Source organism: Podarcis erhardii (assembly GCF_964252035.2).
Source record: "Podarcis erhardii genome assembly, chromosome: 7".
Taxonomy (NCBI): Eukaryota; Metazoa; Chordata; class Lepidosauria; order Squamata; family Lacertidae; genus Podarcis; species Podarcis erhardii.
In genome coordinates this window covers 34,400,502-34,416,829 of record NC_138511.1, presented here as the reverse complement: position 1 = coordinate 34,416,829, position 16,328 = coordinate 34,400,502, and the positions used below count along the sequence as shown (strand labels likewise).

At 40.3% G+C, this 16,328-nt stretch overlaps 1 protein-coding gene across 1 annotated transcript in view; it reads left to right on the top strand.

Moving 5' to 3' along the window:
- Positions 1–16,328, top strand: part of ITFG1 (integrin alpha FG-GAP repeat containing 1) — a gene marked incomplete at its 5' end in the record, with an annotated part of 112,292 nt that overhangs the window by 24,081 nt on the left and 71,883 nt on the right. The window contains 2 exons of the mRNA XM_081870245.1: positions 5,065–5,126; positions 8,092–8,176. Of these exons, the coding sequence (XP_081726371.1) occupies positions 5,065–5,126; positions 8,092–8,176 (147 nt within the window). The remainder of the gene's footprint in view (positions 1–5,064; positions 5,127–8,091; positions 8,177–16,328) is intronic.

Below are 16,328 nucleotides of genomic sequence, written 5' to 3'. Positions count from 1 at the left end.
CTGTCATAGTTTTTCCCAAAGCTGGTACCAGAACAAACCAATCTCATCCTAAAAGTGAGGAAAAGGCAACATCTATTACAATAGACAGAGCATGCTTCTCTCTCTATAAACACCTTTTTAAAAAAAAAAACACAACTCACCAAACCTTTTAGACATTTAAATTATCATCTTTGTGTTAGCTCTTTGTAGCTTGACTTGTGCTATTGTGTTTTTTGTTTTTTAACAAATCCTCACATTTATTCCTCCCACACAGCAAATAGCTAAACACATGTTTTGTTTTATTGCTAAGCTGCCCAACATCAGAGCCATTGTGTTGTTGGCTGGTTTTAAGAAAAACAAACCCAATCTCCATTTTGTTTTGGAGATGGTTATTATTCCAGTCCTATTGCTTTGTGGCTTTTTGTGTGTGTACACTTTCCTTAAAACAAATTTATTTTAACATAGAAGGTTGATGGTATATTGCTTAATCAAGGTAAACTCTCTAAGCAATTTCCTTAAAATCATTTAAAACATTCATAAGAAAATCTTAGTAAAATCAACAGAATTTGCTATCTATAGTTTGTAAGAACAATTATTCATAGTAAAATTACATGTCAGGGCATGCTTGCCTAATCATAAAAGCTTTCAGCAAGCTTCAAAAACAATGAACTTTCTCCTCCGCATTCTCTTCCCACCGCTCTTTTCCCCCAACATCATACTGTCTATAACATTAGTGTCTCTATCAGATTTAACTGATCTTTAGAAAGGACGCTATGAACCGAAAACAGTTGTACTTCTGTATGTATGTACTTTTGTTACTCAAAAAAATCTTTATTAAAGAAAGGACTTTATTTATTATATTAGTGCAGGTAACTTCAACTTTTTTGAACCCACTTTTAACCCAAACGTGCATTTGAGGACCCATTTATTAATATTTTACTAAATATTTGCATGGTGATGGTGCTCTTGTTACGACCCACCTTGGATCAGGATGCAGACCCCCACAGGTGACCCACCAGTTGAAGACCAATATATTTGTACAAGGACCTCTTCTTGCCCGGCATAGCTTCCCCTCCTCCTCCTCCTCCTCCTCCTCCTCCTTCTCCTTCTCCTTCTCCTTCTCCTCCTCCTCTTCCTATTCCTCCCACCCAAAATCTGCTCCAGAGGGTTAGAGAAACCCTAATAATAGATTAGAGGAGGGCACAGGAGGAGGAGAGGCTGGAGATGCATAAGCAAATGTCCTAATTGGATGGCTTCTTTGGATTCAACCGTGTACAGCGAAGCCACCTACTTTCTGTTCATACATGGTTGAGCTTCTGTTGATTTCTACTATTGTGCTGCTTCCTGACATGCGTGTTTTTTTAAAGTACTAGGGAGTAGAGAACCTCACCTCTGACATGGTGCAGAAAAATGATTTGTAAGTGTCTCTATACCACACATAGAAATAGAAATAAGGGGAAATGTGTCTGAACCTTTCCAAGACTAACTCTAAAACCTCTTCGGCACAAAATAAGGCAGCTAGTGTATTGGTAGCGACCAGCTGTATGGAACACATTTCCTCAGTATCAATATCATGCTGGGTCCTTCCAGGCGCAATTGAACCTTATAGCTCTTTGCACCTAATGCAGCAGCAGGCAAAAGGTAGATCAGGATCCAACATCTCTGGATGATTTGCAGTTGATCAGCAAGCACGTCTAGTTCCTTAGTAGCAATGGCAGAATCTTTCTCATTTCTGGCCTTGTGCTAATCACTTACCTCTCAATCTGTGAACCCCACCTTTAGAATAATAGTATTGACTTGTTTGCTTTGGCCCAGGCAGGCATCTGTGCAGCTCCACTGAGCAGTTTTAAAATAGATGTTCACTGATCTTTGTGCACATTTGTACATGCAGCTTATCCTAGTTTAGGGCTTGTTGCTACAGTAGGTGTTTGAATCCAGCTGTTTAGTGTTGTAGCAAATAAAATGGTTACCTGTATAAAAACACTGAAAACAATTGCTTATACAGTGGTACCTCGGGTTAAGTATTTAATTCGTTCCGGAGGTCAGTTCTTAACCTGAAACTGTTCTTAACCTGAAGCACCACTTTAGCTAATGGGGCCTCCTGCTACCGCCATGCCGCCAGAGCACAATTTCTGTTCTTATCCTGAAGCAAAGTTCTTAACCTATGACGAGGGCCTGCTCGCCATAAGAAATAAATCAGTCTCACACCAAAAATGGTTTCAAAAGGCCTAGCCAGCAACAACTGAGCTGAACAGAATTGATCAGGCCTGAACTGCTCAAACTGCTGCGGCCTAGCACTTTATTTTTTCACAGAACATTGTATCAACTCAACAGTAAAAGATAATACCATATAAGGAAAATCACACCACTATCAAGGTATGCTGTGTAGACCAATCACAGGCCAGCATGAGGTGTCCACGCACTGATCATGCTTAACACAGCCTGCCCTAACGAAAGGTCAGGCTGCAGTACATTTCCACCCATGCGCCCATTTTCCCTATAGGTAAACCAACCATATTCCCACAAACCTGAAGCACTATTTCTGGGTCAGCGGAGTCTGTAACCTGACGCGTATGTAACCCGAGGTACCACTGTATAAAAATAATTTTAAACACAGTTTTAATGAGTTCAGATCCAATACAGATACCAACTTGTATGGTTTTGTTAATGTGTATTTTTTTTATTCAAAATATGGTAAGCTACTTTGGGAATTTCTCTTTAGAAAGTTGAAATAAAAGATTTCTAAATAATTAATTTTATTCAAACAATTTATATACCGCTTGACTACAGTTGTCCCTAAGCAGTATGCCACGTTGTGCTGGTTGCGGCTGATAGGTACAACAACACATGGAAAGCATCATGTTTGCAAAGAATGGGCAAAGGTTTCAACCTCAGTCCCTGGGGAGACACACCTTCAGATTACCCCTCAGCCATGACAGTTACTTAGTCACTCTGTCTCTCAGCTTAGCCTAACTCACAGGGTTGTTGTGAGCATGAAATAGGAGATGGGATGTATGCTGCCTCGAGTTCTTGGGGCAATAGGCAGGATATAAATGTAATAAATAAAAATAAATTCTGGACTTGCTTGCAAAGAATCAGAGAGCTGCTCTAGGTGTAAGCGGTGCGTGTGTTTTCAACTTCCCCTTCCTTCCGTGTGTTTGTATTTATTTATATAAAAGTTTATTTATAAACCATTTAATATTTTGAAATCTCTAAGTGGTTCTTTGCATCATACATCTTTTTATTTGTATGCCTCCTTTCCATAGTCAAAACCATGCTCATGGCAGCTTACAACGTGAAAAATATTACATAATTACGAGCATAACAAAAGTTGTGATAAACAATAAATGAGACATCGAAAAGTAAACCAACAAGCTTGAAGCAATTTCCACATAAATCATAATAAGATCTAAGATAATAATAATAACAGCAACAACTTCCTCCAACAAGTCCCCAACCCAAGAGTCTGTTCGGCAGCCTCAGCTTTTGTAACTGGAGTCAGTCAAGGTCCCCCTGTCCCAGCCCCTGGAACAGTGTTCTGGCCAAACAACACCTTATTTTAATCTTAATTTCATTTAATTTGTAGATCATCTTGTAAACATTTGTTGTTTGTTCTAAAGTTGTTTTAGAATCTGAATCAGCCATGAAATTTGTAAGCATTAGTCACCTGGTACAGAGTTGTTAGAAGTTTTTAATTGTAAATACGCAATTCTTGCAAAAAGCTGTTTTAGTTCTTGAGTGTGTTTTTGTTACTGTTCAGACAGAAAGAAATCTCAGAATTCAATTTAGCTCACAAACTACAGCCTGTTAAATAAAATGTGGCTGGCTTTTAAATTCCTGTTCTGAATGCTTCAGCACCGGACACCTTGAAATAAGCAGGATTTTTTGCTCATTGGGCAATTCAGATTTAATTTCTGTAGAGTTTAGCTAAGAGAGTTTGCTTTGGGTTGGGGCAAAAGTTGTATTTCCAGCCACTTAGTTGCACAACCACAAAATGCATACTGAATAAAATGTACTACCAAGAGTAGTGTGATGGCCATTAGCTCAGTTGGTTAGACTGTGGTGCTGATAATGCCAAGGTTGCAGGTTTGATTCCGCGTATGGGTCTGGATAGCTTAGGTAGCTTTGAGAAAAGAATTAGATGAATTAATGGAGGATAGAGCTACCTACAGCTATTAGCCAAGATAGCTAGGAAGTGCCCTGTTCAGAACCAATACAGCTCTGGATGCCAGATGCTGGGAAGAAAAAAAAAGGGGGGGTCTATCCCATTTATCCCTGCTTATAACCTTCCCAGAGCTAGATGAACCTCTAGCAAGGTTTTATTTTTGTAACTAGACAATGGATGATTTGGATGTAATAGCAAAACTGTTGTCTGGCCATCAACTCTAAGCCTTTAGCTTGCATGCTCCCTTTTCCCTTCCCTCTCCTTTTTCTGGGTACTATAATTCGTTCCCTGACTTCCGATTTTGAACCAACTATAGTTTGCTGTTCTATCTGAATTGGCAAACTATGGACGGTCTTCAGCTTTCAGATCAGAATTTGATGCTGATGCAAATCCTGGTGGGGCGAGGGCAGGAGAAAGCCATCATTTCCTATTTTGGATGTCGTGGCAGACCACTGTTTTCTTGAAACCATAAGTGGGGAGGAAGTTGCAGAGCACAAGCTCAAGGGTGATCTGGAGTTGCATGTGAACTGACTTGAAGTGTGTTCATTTGTTTCATTGAAAGCTGGGAGCCATAGTACTCCTAACAGGAATGAGTGTGCTAATCGAAAATGTTATACAGCAGGGATGACAAACCTGTGGCCCTACCAATGTTGGTTTCTGCTACCTGTCAGCCCTAGCCATCATAGCCAATGGTCAGGGATGATGAGAGTTACAGCCCAGCAATATCTGAAGGGCCACACATTCCCTGCCCCAATCTAGAGAATATGTATATTCTGGGAACCTTTCTGCAAGATATACATACATGTATTATTTTATATTTAGGATTAATTGTACCTAGGCTGAATTAAATACTCAAGCAAAATGTAAATGATACATTTCTCGGTCTCCTGTTGACCTTGTCCTTTATTTTATCTTTACAGATTTGTTTCTTACTACATTAGCACCGTCCAATGAAATCCAGTTTGAAATCTGGGTTAATCAGGTAAAGAAGTTTATATGTAAATGTTTTAGGATAGATATAATTTTTTTAAAAAATGTATAAAAGCATGCTCAGAAGAAATAGATAAAAATAAAAGCATGCTTAGGGCCTGTTAAATGAAGAGGTTGTCTGATCATACTGATTTCAAGGATAAATAGTTGTCATTATAGTAAATATAACTTCAGCGCATTCAAACTTCAAAGATTGCTTGGAGGCAATGTTTTACTCAGCATCCCTGCCTCTGCAGGATTTTAGCATGACTGCCAATTAAACCAATCAGTCTGCCCTAATGTGTGCGTTAACAGGGCTCCTGTAGTGATGTCATCTGTTGTATGAGATTACTGTCATTTAATTTGTCAGCATGATGGCTTACAAAGAAAAAGAAAAAGATTTCAACACAGTGCTCATTCTTTGTTGCCTGTAGGTTTAAACATGGCTGAAATTTCTTCCTTGGAGAAATGGCAAAAGATAGTTTGGTTATTTATCCAGGCTTCTTCCCACCTGTTTAATTCCCAAGGAAGACATCCCAGTGCAATTTGGTGTGTTGCAAAATAGGAATCACCCATCTTAGGACAAGTGGCTAACCACAAAGTCAGTATAATTCTTACAATTTCTGCTGATCATGAAAGAAATTAAATATCAAGAGGAAGAAAGTCAATTCTGATGACAATCTCTTTTTAAAAAAATGCCCAGATACTTGAACATCATTTTTAAGGAGTGGCACTTCAGGTTATTTCTGAGTTTGCCATTTAGAAAGGGTGGAGGGGGGTCACGTGACACCCCCCACACCTTTTTGTTTCAGAGAGATTTTTGTTTCATGATCAGAAGGAATTGTAAGAATTATACTGACTTTGTGGTTATTCTGCAGAATAATCTGCTTCACATTTCCTAGTTCTCTGCAAACATTGGCATATTGTTTTTCAGTTTTTTGAAGATCTAACATAAATGTGTCCTCAGTGAACTTGAAGTGTTCTAGGAGTTCAACAGTGTTTAGAAGACAATTCAATTTTTCAGTTCTAATAATTTCCACATGACTAAAGTACATGAAAACACACTCTGAGTTAATGGGAGATTGCAGTTTAAAATCCAAATTGTTTTCAAAGCCACTCAAACATTATTATAATGGATTATTCACATTAATGATTCAGGTGTGTTGAAATAAAGTTGTTCAAAATTGGAACCAGCTTTGATGCACAATGACCCAGTTCAGATTATCTTGGTTTATTATGCCATGAATATGTGGTAGCCTCTTGCCAGTGCACAGAGCCTCTTTGCTTCTTCTTTCCTGGGGGCCACAATTAAACCAGGAAGTGTCTCATTAGCCATTTTGTCTGAACTTGAAAACTATGATTAGGAACTTTGGATCAAGCCAAGATGGATCAAGACAAATGCTTAGTTTCCTTGGTTCAGACGAAATGAAAAACTACGTAATTGGAGTCTTCCTAGTTTTATCACAGCTCATTGTGAAGTGGCTATATGTACAAGAGAAACAGGATCATCAACGACTCGTCAATGATTACAGCTTACCAGAAACCTCATCTGCTTGGAAGACCCTGCTGCAATGAATAGGAATTGTGCAAGGCTCCCTAAAATGTGACTTGTGCAGGACATGTTCCAGTGACAATACAGTCAAAAGTTTTATTTGCTAATTGTCATGTGCTGATTTCCTATTCAGCAATAAACTTCTATTTGCCATAACCAGGGGTCAAAATTTTGGTCCAGAGGCAAGTAGCATAACTCTTAACTTTCATGTTGTGCTTTAAGGAACCACCTCTGACCCAGAAAGAACGTCCCTGTTTGCATCTAAGAACACTGCATTGTGTCCCGTCCCATTCCCAGGGGTGCAGGTAGGGTATGTTATATAGCAAGCATCCCCAAACTCGGCCCTCCAGCTATTTTTGGGACTACAATTCCCATGATCCCTGACCACTAGTCCTGTTAGCTAAGGATGATGGGAGTTGCAGTCCAAAAACAGTTGGAGGACCAAGTTTGGAGATGCCTGTTATATAGTCTCAGGTAGCTCATCTGAGCATCCCACACTACTAGCGATGTTTTTTTCAGAAGCCATCTACTCAGGGTTTCCTCCTCTGATCACTACAGATCTTATTGCAGTGATTATTTGGAAGAAGATGTGAATGAGTATTCAGGAGGTGGCTATTCTGGTATAGTGTATGTGGTGTTCTCCTGCCACTACCCTTTTGGGTGGTGACCAAATTGTTCTAGTAGTTGAGAAAATGGATATAGGTAACGTAATCCTTCTCCACTGATTGCATCCACTACAAAGAAGTTGGGAAAGTGCATTGTTAATTAGCACTGGAGCCATTTTTTTAGACAGGTTTTCCCCAAATCAAAGTCATTAAAAATGATTTGCAAACCATCAGGTGTGAAAATCCAAGTAAATGCTTGCATGGCCATTGTGCTGAAGGGTGGCATAAAGATCCATTAAAAAAACCAAAGTAAGACAGAATTATGTTGGTTCCAGAAAGTATCAAGTTCTACTTTTCCCCATGTGTTTATGCTGGGGTATTCCCTACACTCACAGAGTTGTTTATAGATTAAGGTAAAGGTAAAGGGACCCCTGACCATTAGGTCCAGTCGTGGCCGACTCTGGGGTTGCGGCGCTTTATTGACCGAGGGAGCCGGCGTTTGTTTGCAGACAGCTTCCGGGTCATGTGGCCAGCATGACTAAGCCACTTCTGGCGAACCAGAGCAGCGCACGGAAACGCCCTTTACCTTCCTGCCGGAGCGGTACCTATTTATCTACTTGCACTTGAGGTGCTTTTGAACTGCTAGGTTGGCAGGAACAGGGACCGAGCAACGGGAGCTCACCCCGTCACGGGGATTCGAACCGCCAACCTTCTGATCGGCAAGTCCTAGGCTCTGTGGTTTAACCCACAGCGCCACCCGCATCCCTTGTTTATAGATTACTTTGGGAAATATTTTGACTTTTTTATTTATCTCTTGACAGGATGGGAATTTTTCCAAAGCTACACATATGAAGAGGAAACCCAAAGATGTAAAAGTTGTTGGGCAATCAGTGTTCGCTGATTTTGGTGAGGTTCTTTTCTCCTTTTCCAAATTACTTGACATTTGCCAGTGCAGAGGGGTGGCACGACAAAGCACATACACAATAAACTCTTTTGTTGACTTAACAAATGGATTTATAGTGCTGCTATTATTATTTTTTTTTAAAAAAAACACCTTTTCTACAAATCTAAGGCATTCATTTACAAGACTTTAACAGATAAACTGCCTATAAAACTCTGTCATGCATGAGAAACATTTAAATTAATTAAAGTAGCTTATAAAAAGATTGATGAAATGTGTTAACATTATTAATAGTTATAATTGCCAGTTGTTTCACTAAGCTTTAGAACAAAGGGAATACGTAATTTATATGTAAATCTAGTTTAGAACAGTCTTTGACCAGCAAAATGTACTTTTTAAGCAGTAGCTTAGCTTTTGGGAATCATTGTGTATATTTTAAAAGCCTAAAATATAGTTGTTACTAATTCGTTAATCCAAAAGGTCTTTTTCTTTAACTCTAATTTTATTGATGACAGATAATTCTATTTTTTTATTCCATCATTCCTAATTTAAACACATAGGTTAATATAAATAATCTATATTTCTTTTTAAGTAGGGGCTTCTTGGGTAGAGCTTTTACATCCTCTGAGAGTTAACTTTTATAATAGTTAGCAAATTGTCAGTGGCCATTCGTATAGTCTCTTGTGGCAAGTCAGAACCCCCAGTTGGCCACAAAAAGCTTCACAAAATTTTGCTCTTTTTATGCATAACTTAGGGGTGGGGGTGGGGGTTGGGGTTGGCATGTTTGTTTGTTTCAGTTAAATCTATAATCACTAAGGGTGTGTGCCAAAGTCAGGATTAGGTTCAGATCCTATTTGTGGGGGGAAGGCTGCTTCAGCTCATGATCGTTTTGGAGGAAACCCACCTCAACTCAGGTCCAAGTCAAAAACTCTTGCTTCAGAACATCCAAGGTTTCCTTCATTGACTAGAATGAGGAACCAAGCAAATACCTTTCACTCATATAACTGTGGTTTGCCTCTGGTGGGGTTGCTGAAGACATTTAACTGTGTTAACTACAACAGACAAAGCACAGGGCCATAGGATCCAATTTGTGTTTTTTCCCCCTTTTCTGCCATAGTGTTAACTTAGAATGCTCATTAAAACTCAAATAAGTATCTGCATGCAATTCCTCCCCCCTTGTCTTTTATTTTGAAAGAAAGAATACCCATGAGATTTTATTTGGGGGGAAGCGGGGAAAGATCTAAACTCTCTTTTGTCCATGCTGCTTCAGTTTTACATTGTCCTGGTACAGAAAGCTGTTAATGATTCCCCCAAAAGCAGATGGTGCTAAAAAATGCCATGAATACTAATAAGCATAAAGTATATGTCAGATACATTTATTTTGAAAGATGTAAGAAAGAGAAGTAATCTGGAATCGAATTTCATCTCTCCAAGTGTTATAGCTAGCAGCAGTGGATAATATCACCAAAGGCTGCACTGTAATTTTAGAAATCTGCCATATTTCAAGGAAGTATGAATTAACTTGGATTTCAGGAAGTGTAGAAACAAACCTTTTGCAACATATACTTTCTATATACAATGTGCCATTTGGAGTTCTACTTCTTGTTATCATTTTAAAGTGAGAATCCTAACAAAAATTTAACAGTTTCAGTGTTGCGAATAAATAAAATACTGAAAAAGAAGTGCAAAACTTCCTTCTCCTGGAAGCACTTATAGCTTTGAAGAGTTTTGTTACTTGGAATGCATTGAAAGATGTGTAGAGATTGCCAGGGGCAAGAGAGTCTGGAGACTAAAGACTGAAAATTTCTTATGCCTAAGAGTGCCTGTGGATACGAATTCAGTTCAAAACAGGTTGGGTTTAATAAAGCAGAGATCTCCTATTCTTTCAGTGCCTTTCTGCTTTTCCTTTTCTCTGTTAGACTCGCATACCCCAGCCTTGCTAACTTTCTAACTGATGAAAGGATGTATCCGGTCCTCACTCAAACCCTGTTCATACATTTACCGTATTGGTCTGAATATAAGCCTCACTTTCCCCCCAAAATTCAGACCGTGAAAAGTTAAAGTGTAGCTTATATTTGCGACCTTACCGTATGCAGCCAGGAACGTGGGGCAAACAGTGCCAGGAGCATAGCACAGCACATACTTCCCCGCACTCTCCCCCAAGGCCAGGAACCAGGAAGGGAGAGAGCGAGGAAGGCAGAAGGCCGTCGGCAACGCACCGTGGCTCCCCGCCCCCAGTATGCTGCCAGGAGCAGCGAGGAAGGGAGCGGCATATATTCGGATATATTTTCTTTGTTTTCTTTTCACCCCTCCAATTTTAAAGGTGCGGCTTATATCCGGGTGCAGCTTATATTCAAACCAACATTGTGTTTGTACCTTGGTGGCCCTGCCCTCAGCCCCCACACGCTTAAAGATGCCGTCTGCAATGATTTTGTGCATGCACACCCAACCGCATGTAGGCCTCTGTACTCGCTATCCCAGACTGTTTTCCAAGATGCTAGATCACATGTACATAAGTCTACATGCATTCAGATACGCCTGTCTAGGCGCCTTGCAAATATCACCTTTGGAAAATGTGGGAGTGGAATCCTGATGAGTTACCTCCATATGTTCAGTTGTATCTGAATGAATCTAACAAGATATAGCAACTAAGACACTTTGGCTCGGATGGAGGGAATTATTATAAAAAGAAGTTTTGGTACTTTTTTTGTTTGTTTGGATGCTATACTATAATCTAGCAGAGAGACAAGGAGAATTTACAAACATTCTTAACTTTACAAATGGAAGATAAAAATCTTTTCTTCAGCGTATGTCCAAATAATATTTATGGAGCAATAAATCATCCTGCTCTTCTTTTATTTTATTCTGTGGAATGTAATGAAATGGAGAATGGAATAGAAAACGTTTTTAATAAATTCTTTAGAAGCAACAGAACATACATTTTTCTACTGTCTTCTTCAAAATAAATTCAATATAAAATTTGTAATTGTATTTTGAAGAGAGAGACATATACATTTGCAGCTTACGTCTCGTAGCCAATTGAGTAAATGTACATTAATGCCATTTTAAAGCAACAGTTTTTCTACTACCATGAAACAATGTTTTTCCCTTGACTGAACTAAATTACATGCAGTTAAAAATAAAGTAAATTCGATGCAAAATATTTAGACTGATAATTCAGGCAGCATCTCTGCTTCAATATTCCCTGCCTGTTTTCTGTGTTGATTTTGTTTCATGCTTGATTTTGAATTTGAATAAAATATAGGATATATTTGCATGCCAGGATCCATAAATGGTGTAGCATGGGCAGATACTGAACTGTTTTTCGCAGCTGCTGAGTGGGTAGTTGAGGGTAGTTGAACCAGACACCACCTAAGCTTGGGTCCCTTTTCCCACCCATGTTCACCATCTGCATAGAGTTTCTCTATGCAGCAGTAGAGTCATATTCATATTCATTCTGGATGTCAAGCACATTCACAAAAGCTGGCCCATAGCCATTTTTGCTTGAGCTACAACATGAAAAGCTTCTTTGGTACTGAAGCCAGCATGTAAGACATTTGAGTGGTCAAAGGTGCTTTCAAAGAGCATACATTTATGGCCTTTGAAATACACCCTTATCAAAGCTGATTGCTCTGTACCCAGGAAACCCAGTTTTTCTCTCTGTCAGATTGAAGCCTTCAGTTTAGCTTGCTTGGTTTGCATAGTCCTGGTGGCAGTACTGCATTTGTGCATTCAAAGGACTGGTTAGGACAAAAGGTGAGACAAATGCATTTAGAGAGAATGGAACTAACACACAAGTTTCATGAAAGGAAAGCTAAGAAAGCTTCATTAATAGATAACAGAGAGCTGTGCAGGATGCATGTGAAGCCTCACCCAGTCTCGATCTGGTTTTTTGTCCAACACATGAGTCCTCTGTAACCATGAAATTGAAAAGCCTGGAATCATGTGGGAGTCAGTCTGCATGGGTCTGGATTGGGCAAATGGCACGGGAGCTGGTGTAACGCTATAGCTGAGTGCCGGTCTTGACCCTTGTCACGACTTTGACAACTTGGGACCAGGTCTTGTCTTGTCACGACTTTGACAACTTGGGACCAGGTTGACGATGGGAATATATTTCTCCATATAAGCCTGACTGTTTCTAAAGCTCTGCATCTGAGGCTCTCGCAATTTCCCCTTCTGGCTGCAGTCCCTTCACCACATTGAGTGTCCCACCAGACAGTCCCCTGACCTTCACGGGTGACTTGTTAGGCAGCACATAGCTATGACTGGAAGCCCTGCAAATCCCCAATATGTGGGTGGTCCTTTGGATCACAGGCATATTATTCATGCAGCAAGTCAATTTAACTTAAGCCCGTGAAGTTCTAACAGGAATCTGTGTAGTGTTGATGGGTAGAAGGAATTCTCTTATGAGGTAAATCAAGTCTGTAGCATAGGGGGCAGAAAGCACCACAAGGTTATATCCAGGTATGGTCCTTCAATTTAGTTTAGCTTTATCCTGCCAAAGGCATAGTAAAAGGTAAAGGGACCCCTGACCGTTAGGTCCAGTCGTGACCGACTCTCGGTTTGCAGCATTCATCTCGCTTTACTGGCCGAGGGAGCCGGCGTACAGCTTCCGGGTCATGTAGCCAGCATGACTAAGCCGCTTCTGGCAAAGCAGAGCAGTGCATGGAAATGCCGTTTACCTTCCCGCCAAAGCAGTACCTATTTATCTACTTGCACTCTGACATGCGTTTGAACTGCTAGGTTGGCAGTAGCAGGGACCGAGCAACAGGAGTTCACCCCGTCATGGGGATTCGAACCGCCGACCTTCTGATCGGCAAGCCCTAGGATCTGTGGTTTAGACCACAGCGCCAACCGCGTCCCTAAAGGCATAGTAGCAGTAAAATATTCTGGTATCTCAACTGATGACAAATATGCAAATGTCGTTGAAATATAGTTGCTGAGGCTTTTATCCCATACCCACTTCCCTAGGAGTGAGCACCATTTTGCTCAGTGGGACTTTTCAGAGTAAATATGTACAGGTTTGTGTTGGTGATGCCTTAACAAAGCTGCCTCGAGTGCTGTAGAAGCAGGGGAAGAGATGTTCTAAATAAATAACTCTTAGGCTTCCTTGCATACATCATAAAAGCATTTATAACATGTTAGAGGTGGATGCAAAACATGCATTGATATATTTCCGCATCTGATATCTTATATTTGTGTCAGCTTTGAAGGGGAAAAATTAATCAGCTTGCTGCAGAAAAAAAGTCCTCAGTTGCCACAGATAAAACTGGATAGGTCACAGTGCCACAATTATCATTCACCTGACAGCGCTGCACTTCCATAATAGGATATAATTTTGCCGAGATGCGTTTTCCCTAAGGAGTGAGGGCTGCTCTTAGGGCTAAACGGGAAGCAGCAGCAGTGGCGTTTTTTTGTTTGTCACGTGGATCTGCCACAATCACCAGAAAAGTGGATGGAGGGGGCTGCTTTTTGGCAGCAAAAGAGGCACAAAGACAGTGTTTGCAGAAATCATTCCTTTCCATATCTGAGCTCAGCTGTGGAGAAAAGCATTGGGTGGTGAAGAGGGAGCATACTGTGTGTGGGGAGGAGGATAAACTTCAAGCAAGGGAGATCTTTTTTGTTCCTTCCCTGTGCGTTCCCTTTGCTTTTTAAATACCAGACCTCCAACCCATTCTTTCCCAGCAGTTGCAACAAAATCACATAGAAACTCACAGATGTGATGCCAGTCCATCTACTCTGCCCCTTAGTAGCATGGTCTGTTACTGTGTGTGCATTTCCTGCTATCAGCTGCAAAGCACTCAAGAGAAAACACAGAGCCCAGATGGAGCAGTTAGGATGCACTGAGGTCAGTGGGGCTACTTAACGTGCATAGTTCCATCTTTATAAGAAGAGACTCCTTTAATGTGGAATATTCGTCAAGAGTATTCTTTTTTTAAAAGGAAAGTCCCTGCTAGATGGGCCCCATTGCTGGTGGCATTATTTGCAGAGGCACCATGGACGTCCCCTTAAAACGTAAGGTCGGCTTTTCTGTCTACATTACCCTCACAAAGTCCTAGGTTGAAAACAAAGCATTGTTTCTCTTGTTGTGAACATCTCCAAATCCAACTTCTGTGAGGAGTTGTGACAAGGGGAAACAAATTTATGATTCATTCAGAAGTGGGGGCACATGCATTCTCGCTCTCATCCTAAGGCTTTGTAAGCATAACAATTTTGGTGTGATTGTTATTAGAAATTCGGAGAACTGAAATACCCCTATATTTTACATGATGCTTTAGATTCCAGCCCTAGTTTATACCAAAGGGTCTTCAGACCAGCTGTAGGCTCATGGCCAACCAGAGTGGACAAAGAAAAGGTGGAGTTTGTGGGGAAGGCAATTTAGACCAGACCTACCCACCTCAGCGTCCTCTAAGCCACATGAAGCCACTACTGCTCCATTTCTGCAATCTTAGGCAAGCAACCAAAAGAGGAAGTGGGCCCCACTAGGCCACCAAGTGGTTGGAGGACTGCGTTCAACTTAGTAGTCATACTAGAACATCATTCTATGAAACTTGTTGGCTGGAGACTCAGGAGAGACAAAAGAGTCAACTTCACATAGCAGAATTAATTGATGGTGACGGATAGTTTAGGTGACTGAAAGGGAATTCATAACATTCATGGGGGATAAGTATTTCAGTGGACATCAGTTACGAAAACTGGGACCTCACCTCTAGACATGACTTTCTTCAGTATGTTCCATTATGTTTCTTCCCCTTTTCCAACTGATGCCCAACATTCAGTGGCTACTGAGTGTTCTTGATTCTCAATCAGATTGAATGGGGGGGTCAGTTGCCCTTTATGTTTTATTTAGGGTCTACATCTGCTAGCACTGGCCATCTCAGTTTACTCTTGGAGAAAATTTGCATGTTCGCAGGCAGTGACCTTGAAGTTGTTGTGGTGCAACCACAGCAGAGGAATCTTGCATTGCTTGTGGAATTACCAAAGGTGGCTTGTTGGTTGCTGTGGGTAGCAGGATATTGGAATAGATGGACCTTTAATCTGATCCCCCTGCCCCAGGGATGATCTTATGCCATTAGCTCTAAACACTACGCCTGCTGCACTTGTGGCTCTTTTTTGGGACTTGGTGAAACTAAAGTTGCCCATTTCTTAAATTGTTTAGAGCAATTTAAGTTTCACGAAAGCCCCCAAAGACGTATTTGCTCCCCAGGAAATGACAGTGGGATTAAAGCCTCAATATGTCAGGTCTTCCTTTCCACTACCCGCAACCCCCCCCCCTGCAAAAAGCTGCTCCCTTTGTGATGTGTTGTGAGCTCCTCTTCAAATAAAATTCATCTTTAATATCTGTATTGTTCATCTCCTACAATATTCCTCTTAATCAGTTTAATTTTCTTGTAAAAATTGGTTTTGAAGCAGCACTACAGCATTAAGAAAACTGGAAAATATTATTTCAGCCACTTCAGTTCAACAATGAGCATTAATAATGGGTAAATTAGAAATCTTCATCTATGAGTCATTTTCATTGAATTGCATTCTCTCCAGCGCATGCGAATGTCTAGAATATATTTACATGCAAAGTGGTTAGCACTGGGATTGATTAAAATCATTTAATATAGTTGCCAGTAATTTCTAGAGATGGCTGCAATTTTGGAAGCATTCATCTCCTGGAAATGGATTTGGAAGCTCAATTTGGAACACTGATGTTGGGTATATCCCACCCCTTGTTTCAGTCTTTAAAAAAAATCTTCAGTTTCCTCCCTCTTTGGTGAGGTTTTGGAAGTGAATATATACTCGCAACTAACTCTGCATTAAAACATTCCCTTTTCATTTCCACTGATTCAGACTCTTACTGAAGGGACAAAACTTGTAATAAAGGATCTCTACGTGCCTTTATGTTCCCATTACAAATAGGTTTTGCTCATTTCTGTTTGCTTATTTTTAGCCATAACAATTCATTTAAAAACTAAATAATCACTAAAGATGACTAGACAGTGGGTAAAACCAGGATCTGCTCCATAGGTTTCCTGCAGGGGAAAACACTGAAACATCTAGTCGAGGTTACAAATAGCTGGAGTGAGTGCATGATGCCGGTGTTTTTTCTTGATTCATGAATAAAAGCAGAAAATGCAACTCTCCTTTTGAATATTCAAGGTAACATTT